Source organism: Cantharellus anzutake (assembly GCF_015039405.1).
Source record: "Cantharellus anzutake strain C23 chromosome Unknown EI90scaffold_200, whole genome shotgun sequence".
NCBI classification, from domain to species: Eukaryota; Fungi; Basidiomycota; class Agaricomycetes; order Cantharellales; family Hydnaceae; genus Cantharellus; species Cantharellus anzutake.
In genome coordinates, this window is record NW_024067150.1 from 109,095 (window position 1) to 122,387 (window position 13,293).

At 50.0% G+C, this 13,293-nt stretch overlaps 4 protein-coding genes across 4 annotated transcripts; 2 read left to right on the forward strand and 2 right to left on the reverse strand.

Moving 5' to 3' along the window:
- Window positions 1-222: 222 nt before the first annotated feature.
- EI90DRAFT_3147907 (rab-GTPase-TBC domain-containing protein) lies at window positions 223-1,595 on the reverse strand (the record flags this gene model as incomplete). The annotated part of the gene is made up of 7 exons (XM_039065557.1): window positions 223-491; window positions 558-634; window positions 690-730; window positions 782-972; window positions 1,024-1,124; window positions 1,182-1,289; window positions 1,348-1,595. The coding sequence occupies 7 exons, from the start codon at window positions 1,593-1,595 to the stop codon at window positions 223-225; spliced, it is 1,035 nt and encodes a 344-aa protein (XP_038907935.1).
- A 1,854-nt stretch (window positions 1,596-3,449) lies between these two features.
- On the forward strand, window positions 3,450-4,711 carry EI90DRAFT_858068 (uncharacterized protein). The gene is made up of 3 exons (XM_039068177.1): window positions 3,450-3,730; window positions 3,806-4,500; window positions 4,612-4,711. Exons 1-3 carry the CDS (start codon window positions 3,571-3,573, stop codon window positions 4,618-4,620), a joined length of 864 nt encoding a protein of 287 aa, XP_038907936.1. The 5' UTR covers window positions 3,450-3,570; the 3' UTR covers window positions 4,621-4,711.
- A 4,809-nt stretch (window positions 4,712-9,520) lies between these two features.
- Window positions 9,521-11,180, reverse strand: EI90DRAFT_2981456 (WD40-repeat-containing domain protein). Its single transcript, XM_039055987.1, has 7 exons — window positions 11,043-11,180; window positions 10,870-10,989; window positions 10,790-10,813; window positions 10,625-10,740; window positions 10,246-10,562; window positions 9,799-10,173; window positions 9,521-9,734 (listed from the first exon to the last, which is right to left on the reverse strand). Exons 1-7 carry the CDS (start codon window positions 11,109-11,111, stop codon window positions 9,598-9,600), a joined length of 1,158 nt encoding a protein of 385 aa, XP_038907937.1. The 5' UTR covers window positions 11,112-11,180; the 3' UTR covers window positions 9,521-9,597.
- A 518-nt stretch (window positions 11,181-11,698) lies between these two features.
- EI90DRAFT_3023293 (uncharacterized protein) lies at window positions 11,699-12,883 on the forward strand (the record flags this gene model as incomplete). The annotated part of the gene is made up of 6 exons (XM_039057862.1): window positions 11,699-11,780; window positions 11,832-11,864; window positions 11,927-12,058; window positions 12,107-12,181; window positions 12,237-12,357; window positions 12,610-12,883. 6 exons carry the CDS (start codon window positions 11,699-11,701, stop codon window positions 12,881-12,883), a joined length of 717 nt encoding a protein of 238 aa, XP_038907938.1.
- Window positions 12,884-13,293: the final 410 nt, after the last annotated feature.

Below are 13,293 nucleotides of genomic sequence, written 5' to 3' on the forward strand. Positions count from 1 at the left end.
GTTGAGACGTCCACGGTATCTACGAAGCACAAAATCTGAGGCCAATAAAAAATGCTGACATGATATTAAGACAAGCAGAAGGATAGATGCTGTGGGTATAGGTTTAGTGGGAACAATAAGTCCACTAAGGTCAGAGCCAAACACACCAAAACCAAAAGAGTCGAAGAAATGATAGACAGGGAACGAACAACTTAGTCAGGAAAGCCCACAACAATGGATTGACTATCGGAAGGTTGCTGTCCTGGGCAACACTGATCGTTTACGCACTTCGTGTTCCACCTTTGAACGCATCTTGCGCAACTCGTCCTCCTTGAGTTTAACAGACATTGCGGTTTGCACAATTTGATCAGGATCTGGAGGAAAGATCTCTGCAGGTGGCTGACTTAAATATGCAAGCGCCTCCGCACCTGTGCGGCATCGAGCAGGATTCATGATATAAGGCTGGGCGAAGGATATGATCGCCAGACCTATCCTGAAAAGGATCGGCGCGGCTATAAGTGACGTTTCCATCAATCTTCACTAAATGAAATGCGACGCATAGCTGTGCAACAACTGACTTTCAAATAACATAATCACGTCCCAGGTCCGATTTAAGTGTGAGGAGGGAAGAGTGACAGAAAATAAACTGGGAAACCTGGAGAAGATAGAGCTGTTAGAGAATTTGGGGGATGAGACAATACCGCTCGCACCAATTTCGACAAAGCTCCAGTGGGGAAACTTGGAGTGTATTCTGTTTGGATTAAGGGTAAGAGTCTCATAAATTGAATAGGAAAACTCTCACAAATAACCGAACGGCGATGCTCTTGTCATAGGTGTTAAGCGCTTTCTCGAACAGCAGGGAATCAATTTCCAACAGTCGTGCTACAGATGAGAAATAACCACGGAGATGATTATCCATTAAAGCAACGAATGTCCAAAATGCATCCTCTTCCGGAGTTTGGAGAAGTACATGACCGGCTACCAGGGATAAGCCTGCAAGGCGAACGCGTTAACTACGACAGGGCAAACGACGGTGAAACTCACTGTAATTATACTCCGTGTCTGGCACCATACAAAAATAGGCTTGCAACAAGGACATCAAAGGACCATCGGGATCACACAAGTGAATATGCCCGGAAAAGTGACTGTCAGGGAATAATTAAGATGCATTCACTTCGATCAGCATGCAGGAATGGAATAACCTTTGGATATCCATCCATATCTCATCTGAAGCAGCAACCTTCCCACGCATACAAAGTTTTTCATACAAACCAGGCATCCGACGCCCTTTTGAGTCGGTCAGATACAACCTAATGATTCATTCGAGGCATGAGTAAGAGCGCCATCAAAATAGGTCCTGAAGCTTACCAAACAACACCCCTCACAGAAGCAGGAATGCCATCAAGGACGAGCTTCCGGATCTTCCTGCTCTTCTTCGCTTCCGCACTGGGTGTGCTGTTCATGGCAGACAACCACTTGGACTCGAGCTGCCTGTGCAATTCCCTATACTTTGCATTGACTGGCGAGGTAGCAATCGTGATGGCAGGCTCCCGCGTAGTACTGCTTGAGGATGAAGGCATCAGAGAAGGAGGGAAGGACCCTTGGAAGGGAGACATTGGCGGTGGGGAAGTTGGAGACATGGGAGACAAGCTTGGACTATAGGAGCGCGAACTATCACGATCAATTGTCCCAGAATCTTGAGGAGCGAGGAAGCCTTCACGGTCAACTAGGGGGGATTGTTGATGCATCAGTTCCTGTTCCTCATCTTGGTGTGGAGGTGGATGACGGATAAGAGTTGGCCGTATGAGGGTGAACTCCATGTCATCAACTTCGACAACTTCTTCTTCAGACATGTCATCATCGTCCATCCGACTAGGCCCTTGTTCGGCTCGGCGACGGGATGTGTGTGAGCCGTGGCGCATACCCGACATGGAGAGTTTGGATTGGAGGGATTGCGTGCGTGAATTGTGGGACTTTGGAGACGACGGGTATCCCGAAGACGAGGCCGTTGCAGATGGAAGGGAGCCATCCACGGGATAGATATCATGGTGCTGGGGATGCGGATTCAGTTTGACACCGTAGTCTTCCAGAATATCGTCGCGGTATGAACTTGCTGATTCAGTCTCGATTACATTCAGCTCTGCTGAGGCGGTAGTACTCCGATTTGTTTGCCTCCTGAGGCTCGACACGGATCGTGGTTTATCCAGAGGCCTGTCAGACTGCCCGAAAGCAAGGGCAGTTACTGGAGCTGAAGAAGGGCCCTGGGGCTGCAAAGGGCCTGCCCAGGTTTGTAATGAAGGTGATAACACCGGCTCAGGTCCCTTCGCGTCATCTGAGTCGGCTCGTCTTGCCGTGATATTCAAGGGAGTGGGCTTGGACAGCTTTCTCGGCAACTTTGGTGTCGGGAGAGGCTTAGCGGAAGAGTCGTGGAATGAGGCCGTAGATTTTGAGAAAGTTGCTTCATGCTCCTCAGGCTTTGGTGTGGCGGGTAATGAATGCGAATGATATACGGAATTCGTATGCTCAAAGAATCCAGGGGACAAGCTGCCAATAGGAGAATAGCTACCAACCATTGAATGTGAATTGCGATAAACGAAGACAAGAAAAACACACCTAGGCGTCTCAATTGCAGTAATGATGGCCGAAAAAGAGCGTGAACGAGGCCTGGTCGTTTGGACAGTCGGTGAAAAATCCGTTCTTTCCAGCGGCTTGTCATTAGAGGGCATCGAAGGGGAGGGTTGGAGGTGGGTTATGTGGCGAGGGCTACTCGAAGCAGAACCGAGGGGGGCACTGGACTGGCGTATGATAGGAGACTTATGTGGTGTAACGTCAAACTTGATCGGAACTGGCCCTTCGCTGGAAAGCAAATCCTGAGAAGTACGACCATGAATAGTCCCCGGACCAGGGTGCGGCCCATGCACCTTAGAATGTGCTGCCATAGCGAGGGTATTTAGAAGTGCTCTGTGGCCGGCATTGGCTCCAACACTACCATTCGGATTAGTTGTCGGACGATGAATTGCCGGACCTAATAGAGGAATATTTTCTGGGGCTCTGGGTGCGTATGGGTGAGTAGTGCGGGTCGGTGGAATCGGAAACACCAAGTTATCCACAGAAGTGGTGATGGGGGAGTTGGTATAGGCCAGGAGCGATGGTTCCTCCGCGCCTGGTAACTCATGGCTAGTTTTCACCGTAGAAATTTTCAAATTATTGGGGTTTATGGAGACCTCGCTGGAATTGGGACCGGTTTGCATGCTATGTGTCTGCAGAACGCAACGAGCAGAATATGATCGAGCGGCAGTCTAAAACATAAACAATGCCAAGAAGCGTCCAAAAAAAACCAGCACTATAGTGCAAAAAACGAGTAAACTAGGTCCTCAACGGTGCTGAAGGGGAGAGATTGATTCAGGCATGTCCCAGCAAGGAACCGGGGAAATGGACCTGGGGGGGCGGAAGCTGCCGATTCATATTCAATTGTCACCGCCGGGCATTGCATTGCATCTTCGTACTGGACGGTCCATCGAGGATAACTAAGTGAATCGATCCAAGCGCCCCTCTTCAGCGCAACATCCTACGCAGTGGGGTTATTCGAATATGAGTGACAGCCTTGCTCTCACGAGGACAAATGGACCAGCACTCCCCTCTCGCACCAGGACGAATGTGCCTGCGTTCCTTAACAAACTCTACAGCATGGTCACTGACCCCGAGACTGATGACCTTATCAGATGGGCAGACGAAGGGGAATCTTTCTTGGGTGAGTTTCCCGCCTCCACGATGCACACACAAGACACACCCACTCAGCCGTCAACCATTCACGTATGCTCCATAGTTCCAAATCATGAGAAGCTTGGTCGTGAAGTCCTACCACGTTTTTTCAAGCATGGGAATTTTGCGTCCTTCGTCCGTCAGCTGAACATGTACGGTTTTCATAAAGTGCCCCAGCTTCAGCAAGGCGTTCTTAAGAATGAGACCGAGACTGAGCTGTGGCAATTCACCGAGCCTAACTTCCAGCGAGATCGACCGGATCTGCTGGAGAACATCCAAAGGAAGAAAGGGCCCTCTGCGAGCAATAACCAAACTCCTATCGATGGCGCAAACGCAGGACCTGGCGGGGACACTGCATTAGGCGCCGTGGGTAATGTTACTGCAAATATCGCTAATGCTGGTCCATTGGCGCTTCAAACGCTTGCGGGAGAGCTTTCCTCAATCAAGATGCATCAAGCAAACATTACTTCGGAACTACAGGCACTTCAAGTTTCGAACCATTCCCTTTGGCAAGAGACTCTGGCAGCCCAGGAACGGCACAAAAAGCAGCAGGATACGATAGAGAGGATTCTCAAGTTCCTTGCCAGCGTGTTTGGGAACCCTTCATCGCATGGCGGCTCATCTCGCTCAGGGGGAGGGAACTCGGGAGCTGTGCATCGCAGCCCAGGGCCTCGCCACAAAGGGCTGTTGATGATTGGCAATAGTCAAACGCCGGCAAGCAAATCGCCCAGTTTTTCGCCACACTTCTCTCAGGACACGGTGAGCCCTGCGTTTTCCGACAGCAGTAAGTTGTTCATCTCCCCTGGGATTAAGGAGCGGTTTTCCTGATGTCCTTCTGTCTTCTTCAGACCGGTTTACTGAAGCGAATAGCCCACTTGACATTGTTGCTAATGATACTGCATCCCCCCCACGTGTGGTGGAAGAGCTCACGTCGCCTTCGACAGAAAGCGTAACACGTCCAGTGACGTCACCGAATCAAGTTGCCCGTCGCACGCCAACTCGAGGACTTAGCACGCCCATCCAACCCCTAACGCCTCAGCCGACTGAGAACACACCAAAAGATGACCCTAATGATAATGATCTCGCTTTCCGTGCTTCCTTGGCCTCCATCCTCAATTCATCTTCATCTCCACAACGCCTTCTCGCCACTCTTTCTCAATTGCCACAATACAATGGCGGAGATTCATCCTTTGGCCAATACCAGCCCTCGTCTCTAGAATATCCTCATGATGATCTCAGTAGTCATGCGCACGACTTCCACACATCCGATTACTTCAACACTTCGTCATCCCCCGTTGAAAATTTCGCTAACCGGTTCATAGAGCCCGGTGACCCTAACAGCGAGCTTTACTACGCAAATGCTAGCGCAAGCCCTGCCCTGAGTGCCGCTACTGACGGTCTTCGAAAAGTATATCAAAATGCCCAAGAAGTCGAAGCCGACGTGGATAACCTCCAGATGAACCTGGAATCATTCATGGAGACGCTGGGTATGAATGCCTCATCATTTGGTGACACCTCACCTCCAAGCATGGATATCTTCACCAACGGCGATATCGAAGCTACTGAGAATGGTGATCCGTTTGCGGTGCCTTTCGACACTGCAGCCCACGTGCCCGCGTCCAATGATTCAACGACACCCACGAAAGGGAGTGTTGATGACGTTCAAGGCGAGGGGAAGGTGCCTTCGGTAGACATTGATTCGTTGTTTGATCAGATCACAACAGCAGCGTCAGAAGGGAGTTCATTCGACAGTTCGCAATATACCGCTCAAGATGCAGAATCAATCGCGCAGCAGGTTGCGATCCTTCCTGAACTTGGAAATGCTCTGCAAGATCCTCCAATTTCCCCTCCACCCAAGGCTACAACTATAGCATCGACCCCCAGCCACCCCCCTTCATCGCCTTCTGCTGTTCATTCTCGATCGCCCCGATTGAAGCGCAAGTCAGACTTGATAGCCCCATCAATAGATGGTTCTCTCAGAGGCCCCAACTTGCCTGAACGGCGTGATCTTGCCCCTCCCTCACCGCTCAAAAAAAACCGCGTGAAACGTAGGAAGATTTGAGGAGGTATTTATGGCGCTCGGAGCATCTTTGTCCCCTGTTTCTGGTAATGCAAGCATGAAAGTTTTTCCACTTGAATGCATATACACGGTACAGCACGCATGCACTATAACTCATTTTCATGTTCTCCCTTGTACCATGACAGTCCACTGATTCCCCTTGTTCTCTCACATGTCGTCGTATCTTATCCCATTCCAATTTCAACCTGGTGTATTCCTGCTAAATTTTTTACATGCGAATATTTGTGTTTATTTGAGCTGTGGTCTACTGATTACCTTTCTTTGTAATAATAGCGGAATACAAAGCGCGAATATACTGTTATCTTCGATTTGTGTAACGCACTCCATCGCTAAATTTCACGCCAGAGCAGTGGTTATCTTCCTAAAAGGATATGTATTTAACAAGAGCGCTATAGAGTCACAACGACCTGGCGGCTCTCTGTAGTCTAAGGAATCGTCCAAATGAGGTTACGTCCGCCGAGTGAATGTGAGGTTTCTTGTGGGCGAACGTCGCACTCCAGAAGCCTTCTTGATGTGCAGCCAAAGCCGTACTCATGTAGTACTCATGTCGCCTTATCCACGTGCACAAGTCGTTGGTTTATCATACCATCGAATGCTCTTCCGGATACTGCGTGCTCATGGCAAGAGAAAGAATCGCCACTAGACTTTGCACTGTACATACGTGAAACATAAATTCCAAAGTAAATGCAAGTCACCGACCGGAACCTTCCGGATTGCTCTGGATTGTTGTAGGAAATCCCCAGATAATTCCAGTAACTCCTTTATTAGGCAGCGCTTGTGTACGGCGCTTGCGGACATTTTGTGTATGTATAAATACGCACGGACGTGGTAAAAATCGTCAGTAAAAGTGGTCGATCGCGAGTTGAAGCCGCTGAGTTAGCGGATTGCCTTATTAGGATTCCCCTCTTACAACACCAGATGTACTGTCATGGGGAGCCAAATCACCGAGCGCGTTTGCATGGTGGAGAGGTGCCGATCGAATGTCTCACTTCCGTATTGAGCAATAGTTGACGGTGTGACGCTCGACTCGCTTCTAGCCATCAGGTGGTGGTGGACCTGATTTATTACCTGCGCCTCGAGATGACATGGGAATCGGCTATCCCGTCGTAGCGTACATCAGAGGACCATCGATACATGAAAGGGCGGAGCTGCTGGTGTGTGATTTCTGAAATATGGTCCTCGCGGTGGTACCTTTTGGGTGCGTTGTCGGTAGACCACTATACTAATAGAGGCTGGGGTAACCTGCCTAGTAGAGCACCAAAGATTGTCTCTATGTTACGGTCGGTTAGCTCACTAGGCGTAGGCCCAATCCAAAATTTTCTTTGTGAGCCACTTTAGACTGTACACGTCAGAGTAATATTCCCGTTATCTGAATCAATAAAGGCCGAATTGGTCGTGTCAGTTGCGTCAATCAAAGATCCACGAATTAAGCCCATATCAAAGCTAGGGGATTGATGCGGCGAACGCGCACATTGTGGTTTTTTGCATAGAAAGCGTTGTGAACGTTGCACTTTCAGGACCGAAATTCGAACCTCCATTCTGATCATGCGTAAAAGCACTTCTCGCTTGTCCGGATGTTTAGGAGTGACGCACTGAGCTGATCAGCTTGGCGCGCTGACTAAGGCGCAAACAGGCTCATAGAGCACTTGCAGTGGCCCCTGAACTCCATTGAGGCGACGAGCGGTGCGTTAGCTTGTGTAACGAAGTGCTGGGTTACTTATTCGGAGGGATGCATGGCAGTGCATCTGATTTTTCACTCCGCCCTACGCCCATTATAGAGTAAACGAGAAGTTCCCAATGATGTATAATCCCTCTGCCTAAATTTTAGCTGTGCACTAGTGAGGAGTTCTGAATCTCTATATTCAGAACGTCATCGACGGGACAACATTCTCTCTCGCTCCGTACCTGACAGGGATCGGCTGATTGAGGATTGATTTGACCTACAACCAAGTCGCGGCAGGACTGATATTCTACATCAATCTTTCCGTGACTAGGAAGGCGCGAATCAGTATGTGAGGACCCCCAACCCCTGAAAGGCGGGGAGCGAGTTTGGTCAACCCATGTCAACTATCAGACTCCAGGAGAGGCGAAAAAATGGTATCCCAAGTCGCGACGGACGGTGATAGTTGTGCGATACAGATTGCTCCCATCACAATTGGATAGCCGGGCACAAATTCCCCATCATCCCAATCAAACTTGTGCTACGATCTTGTATACGGGAGGTTCATCATTCTCCCGACGAAAACTTGCACCAGCGTTCCATGGGACCCTCACGGTTACCCCCATGAGGGGTAAGGCGGTGGTGGTCCAAACAAAGTATGCGACGCAGAGTCCTATGGATGGCAGTATTTTGGACGCTTCTTCCCGAAGAACGCCGGCAAGGGATTGAACGTCTCTTTCTCGCATTCGACTGAGCGTCGAAACCTCAACGATAGTCGCCACTGGGCGGCTAAGAGGCAGAGGAAAGGGAAGCCACCAGCTTCTTGAATTGTGTTGAGAATGGGGCTGCCGAATAGAGCTGGGCCTTTGAGGAGCTGAGTCAATGGAACAACGGTGAACCGGTCCATGGTTTGCTAGAGAGCTCAATCATGCAACTTAATAGGTAATTGGGCCGTAACCATTTACCCCATCCAAAGAGATTCGACACCGTGAGCACCCTCTCGTACCCTCTGCGAGTGCAATGGAAGTCTTGCCGGCACCGGAAATGCCATGTAACATCGTCCCTAGTACACAGATTCATCCTCAGGGGCGTGACCCAACAATCAGAATAGCTACGAGGCGGTGTTATAGGGGGAAAGCTTACCTACGATAACCCCAACACTTCGCCAAGAACTCTCCCCCAAGCTATCGATCCATCCTGAGTCTCTCGAGCAAGAAAATGAAAGATCGTTCATCTACTTTGAACCTTCGATCGATTCGATAGTGATGCTATAGAGTACTACGCGTCTTTGGGCTCAGTGACACTCTCCACCCATGGTCTTGCCCCACCCGATCAGCCATAGGATTCGATACCGACAGCTACCTCAACCACAGCGTCTACCATGTGCCTTGCGCAAAACCAGTGATTTCCTTTTTACTCTCCTAGGGATTCTACGTACCACAAACTCGCGACCAAGAACAGCACTAACTTCATCTCCGGTTGCGCTCTTTAAAGGAGAGTGCTAGCGGTAGCATCTACGGCGATCGGGGTTATCGCTGAGCGGAGATCATCGATCTTTCGCTTGAGATGTCCGCGTATACATGACAGGTAACAACAAGGGGGAGGAACTTTCGGTGTACAAGATGCACGGAGACGCAGAGTGCAAAGGAGGCCTTTTGTTCAGTTATGGAAAGTCGAGCGCCATCGTGAGAATTTGTCAGGTTGAATCCGAACCTTCCACAAATGCAATTGCTAACTGCCAGAACGGACATGTTACGTATCACAGGAGTAGTAGCCCAGAGGAGACCCAAGGTGGTAGGACTTCATGTGTGGGGATGGAACGCAATCTATCATCAATGACAGTCATTTCGGACTAAACAGAGCTGGCTAGCGATGACCGAAGGAATTCCGGCGACTTGGAAGGATCACTATACGCTTCGCGTACTTTCACTGGTTGGATGCTTAGGCTACTCGTGGACATCCACAAGGGAAACGCAACGCAGTTGTTAGTTGGGCCAATCGAAAACACTGCCAGAGTCGTCAGATGCATTGATTACGGCACTTGTGGGGGGGGGGGGTGAGTCTACGCTTGACACCCTGCGAGCTGATCTAGCCACCATGAGATCAGAAGATACACTCAATCGTCCGAGCTCATTAGTTCCTCCAGTTCTCGCTCTTCCTCTTCTGTAATTGTTGCGCTTGGTGGTGTTCTCCTCGATTTATCAAGCTTCAAGGCTGCATCCACTTGGCGCTGATATGTCCCGTTCAGGATATCTTGATGAAGTAAGATTACATCGGCGAGTCTACACAGAGCCATCAAGAACGTGTATGCACATACCCTTAAGGCGCCAGCGGCGAACCATGCAATCCAAACCCGCAGTAACGATCCAAATTTCACTGATTCCCGATTTTCCTTTTGGGGCTTGCTCCCAGAATTCGATCGCGGTAACATCATGAGAATGAGCGTCCAATTCAACAACTTTCTCAATAACGCCGTGTTTCTGATTGACGGAAGTGATGTCCCAAACGAAGATTTTGTCCGCCGACCCTGAGATGAGGTACGGTTCGTCGACGTGAACGAGCGGGAGCGGTAAGACAGCACGGACGAGGGAGGGGTGAGTGATTGTTTTGGGGCTCATGACTTCAACTGTGGGGGAAGGTTCGTCATCCGTACTGCAGTTGCCTTGGATAATAACACTATAATCAGTTGATCCTACGATATCGGTGCCCATTTCAGACGGATAGGCATTTTTGGGCAACTCGCCGTGATGGACTGATTACGGACCTGTCCAGATTTGGCCATTCGATACCACCATGTCATTGATCCCCGTTCTATGGGCTTTATTCTCTCTTACGACATTGCCTCGTATTGAAAGGGCGCCAGAAGCCCTCGTCGAAATATCTAGGGACCAAATTTTAATAACACCCATGCTGTCTGCAGAGTAAAGCCGGAGATTTTCAGTGATCGTTGCGTATTCTTCTTCGGCAGCGAACCGTGGGGCTCCGTCCACGGACAGGCACTCCACGGGTCGTGTGTGGCCTGTGAACGTCCCGACGTGAAGCAGCTGGGATGCGGGGCTGGAAGAAAGCACGGAGAGATCCCTAGTAAAGTCAACCACATCAATAACACCGGATAAAGAATGTGGGTGGTGCGTAGGGCTCACCACATTCGAATGCTTTTGTCCGATGCGCCAGAGGCCACTAAACGCAATGAAGGAATGACGCATATCGATTTCAAGAAATCATCGTGAGCGTCCGTTGTGGATACACATTCCTTAGTCTTTGCGCCAGTTAGATGAGAGAAAGACAGGTCATAGGCCTGCACTGACTTCTGTGTCCCAAATTCTAATTGTCTATTGATTGAATGGATCAGATTATACTGACGCTCAACGAAGGGAAAGAGGCTGACCTTATCCCACGAGCCCGTGATAAGTAGTTCAGACGTCTTCCCACCCCGCTCAACCGTGTAGAATGCAAGGCAAGTAACGGGAGCTGAGTGACCCCGGTAGATTTGTAGCGTTTCCCCTGTCTTAGAATAGTAGCGAATATATGGCGCATAGCTAGGGAAATAGTTGTAATTACCTGAAGATTTATCCTTCTTACGATAGCCGTGCTTTCGGTTGTCCAAGCATCTTGATCACGAACGATCATACGAATAACTTTCCCTTTAACCAAGATAGGATCGCCGACATCTTTCAGAGCATCTGCCTTGATCTCTCGCTCCTACGCATTCCCCGGATCAAGCATGGGCGATCCGTCATGTATGAGTAAGCATCAGCGTTGACAGTTTCTCAACCAAGTTGGAAGCCAATTGAATGACACACATGAGCCTTTCTCAGGTCAGCTTCGGCTTGCAGCAGGGGGGCTCTAAACTTAGACATTGTGACCAGCACGTCCGGGTCGAGTGGCGGGGTAATGGAATAAGCGCCTCACGAATTTAGACTGGAGCGCCCGTCGACATCAACCCATTGAATCGGCAGAATGATGTGTTCGGCCAACTCCGCACTAAGAAGTTCACGTGATCACATCTTGTAATTCGAGAAGTGCTTGGTGATGGGATTTGGAGTTTCCTCTTCCAATACTGGCGATTTGATGCGAACTTATTTCACTGTGGAACACCGATTTGTTCCCCCCTTCCGGCACCCTAGGCGGCTCAAATGGTATATAGATATGATTCCCCTTCGCTGATTAGGAGCTTCAGCCAAGCGGTCTGCTGTTCTCCTTTGCGTCCTCCGCCAATGTTCACAACGGGTTTCGGGGGATCGAGACTAGCTCTATGGCTTATCCTATCGGCGCTATCAGCATTTGCGCAGTTCGTAGGTGTCGGAATGCTATCATATCATTAGTAGAGTAATAAATCACTTGTGGCAGAGCAACGTGGTATGTACCCCTGGTTGGGACTGGGTGAGTGCTGATCATCTCGTTTCTGTCGCAACGTGGTAATGTTTGTCCCGTCTCATAACCAGGCCAACAACACTCTACGGTGCTACGCGAACGTTTCATTGAATCCGATCAAGGTGTACTGATGGACTCCCGTCGTGAAGACAGAATCCCTGCCTGGTCGCTGCCTTACCTCCAGTCTGTCTGCTCCGGTACATGTAAGTCGAATAACACAACCCAGCTGCCACTTCCTCATCCCGTCCCAGCGTATAACGTTCTTCCTCTACCCACCGGCCATCATTATATCGGACCAACCGGCGATCCTTCCACACAGAATGCTTGTAAGTTGCCCAATATGCTCGCCCCCGTGAAGTGCTGTGCATTGATGGTTTGCAGGTAGCTGTAGTTCGGTCGTGTACACACTATTCTCCGCTTGTGGGCAATGTCAGAGACGGGAGACCATAACTTATTCGGCCTGGACATTGTTTTGTGCTTCACATCCCATCCCTCCCGGAGTGTAAGCTGTGTCATCATTCCGGGCGATGGCCCTGCTGATGTCGCGCCTTCATCAGCTACAACGAAACGATACCCGAAGGAACAGCCGTACCGGCTTGGGCTTTCATAAATCCCAAACGGCATAACGATACATTTAACGCCACCATCGCCTAAGCTCGTAGGAGGTGAGATTTTTGGCTCGTCATACAATGTGTTGCGGGTCAATTCAAGGCACCCTAGATAAGCCTGAGCGAACACCACCGATGACGACTAGCATTTCCACACTGAACACTAGCACCCAGAGAAGTTCCGGTACCCATATCGGCCCCATAGCCGGAGGAGTCGTTGGTGGTATCATCGTGCTGGCCCTTCTTGCCTCGTTTGCGATTTGGCTGTTTGAAAAAGCACCAGCAAGATTACAGGAACTGATGGTGCGAGTGGACACGCGGAGGACGAGAAAGATCGGCCGCCTAGTTTGGTACTTCCAAGTTTTCCTCCGCCAGATGGGACAAAGTATCAAGACGTATACCATGGGAGTGCAGTTGTAGAAAGTGGGATGGGTCAACATAGCAATGATCCTTACGCAGTGTATCGTGGCATTTCTTCCATTAGCAAGTGCGTGTTTCTTTCAGTACGCCTACCCTGTGATCTCACCGTCGTCGTTTTTAGTCGTGCCGATCATCCATTCCCTCCTGAGTTTCCCTCAACTCCGCCGACGAATGCACAATCCACTGTTCCACTGGTACCGATACCGAACGCCCCACAAGCACTGATACCGGACACTCCCCAGGTCCCCCAGAATCCAGAACCAAATGAATCCCATCGACCAGCCCACGACCAACGATCTGATCGTGTGGAGCCGCCGCGTAATCCATCATACGTGCGACCTCTCCCTCGTCCCGGGGCCCTGAAAACGAACGCCGGGAATCAGTCGGGAGCGCAGTGATCCTGCCCATTT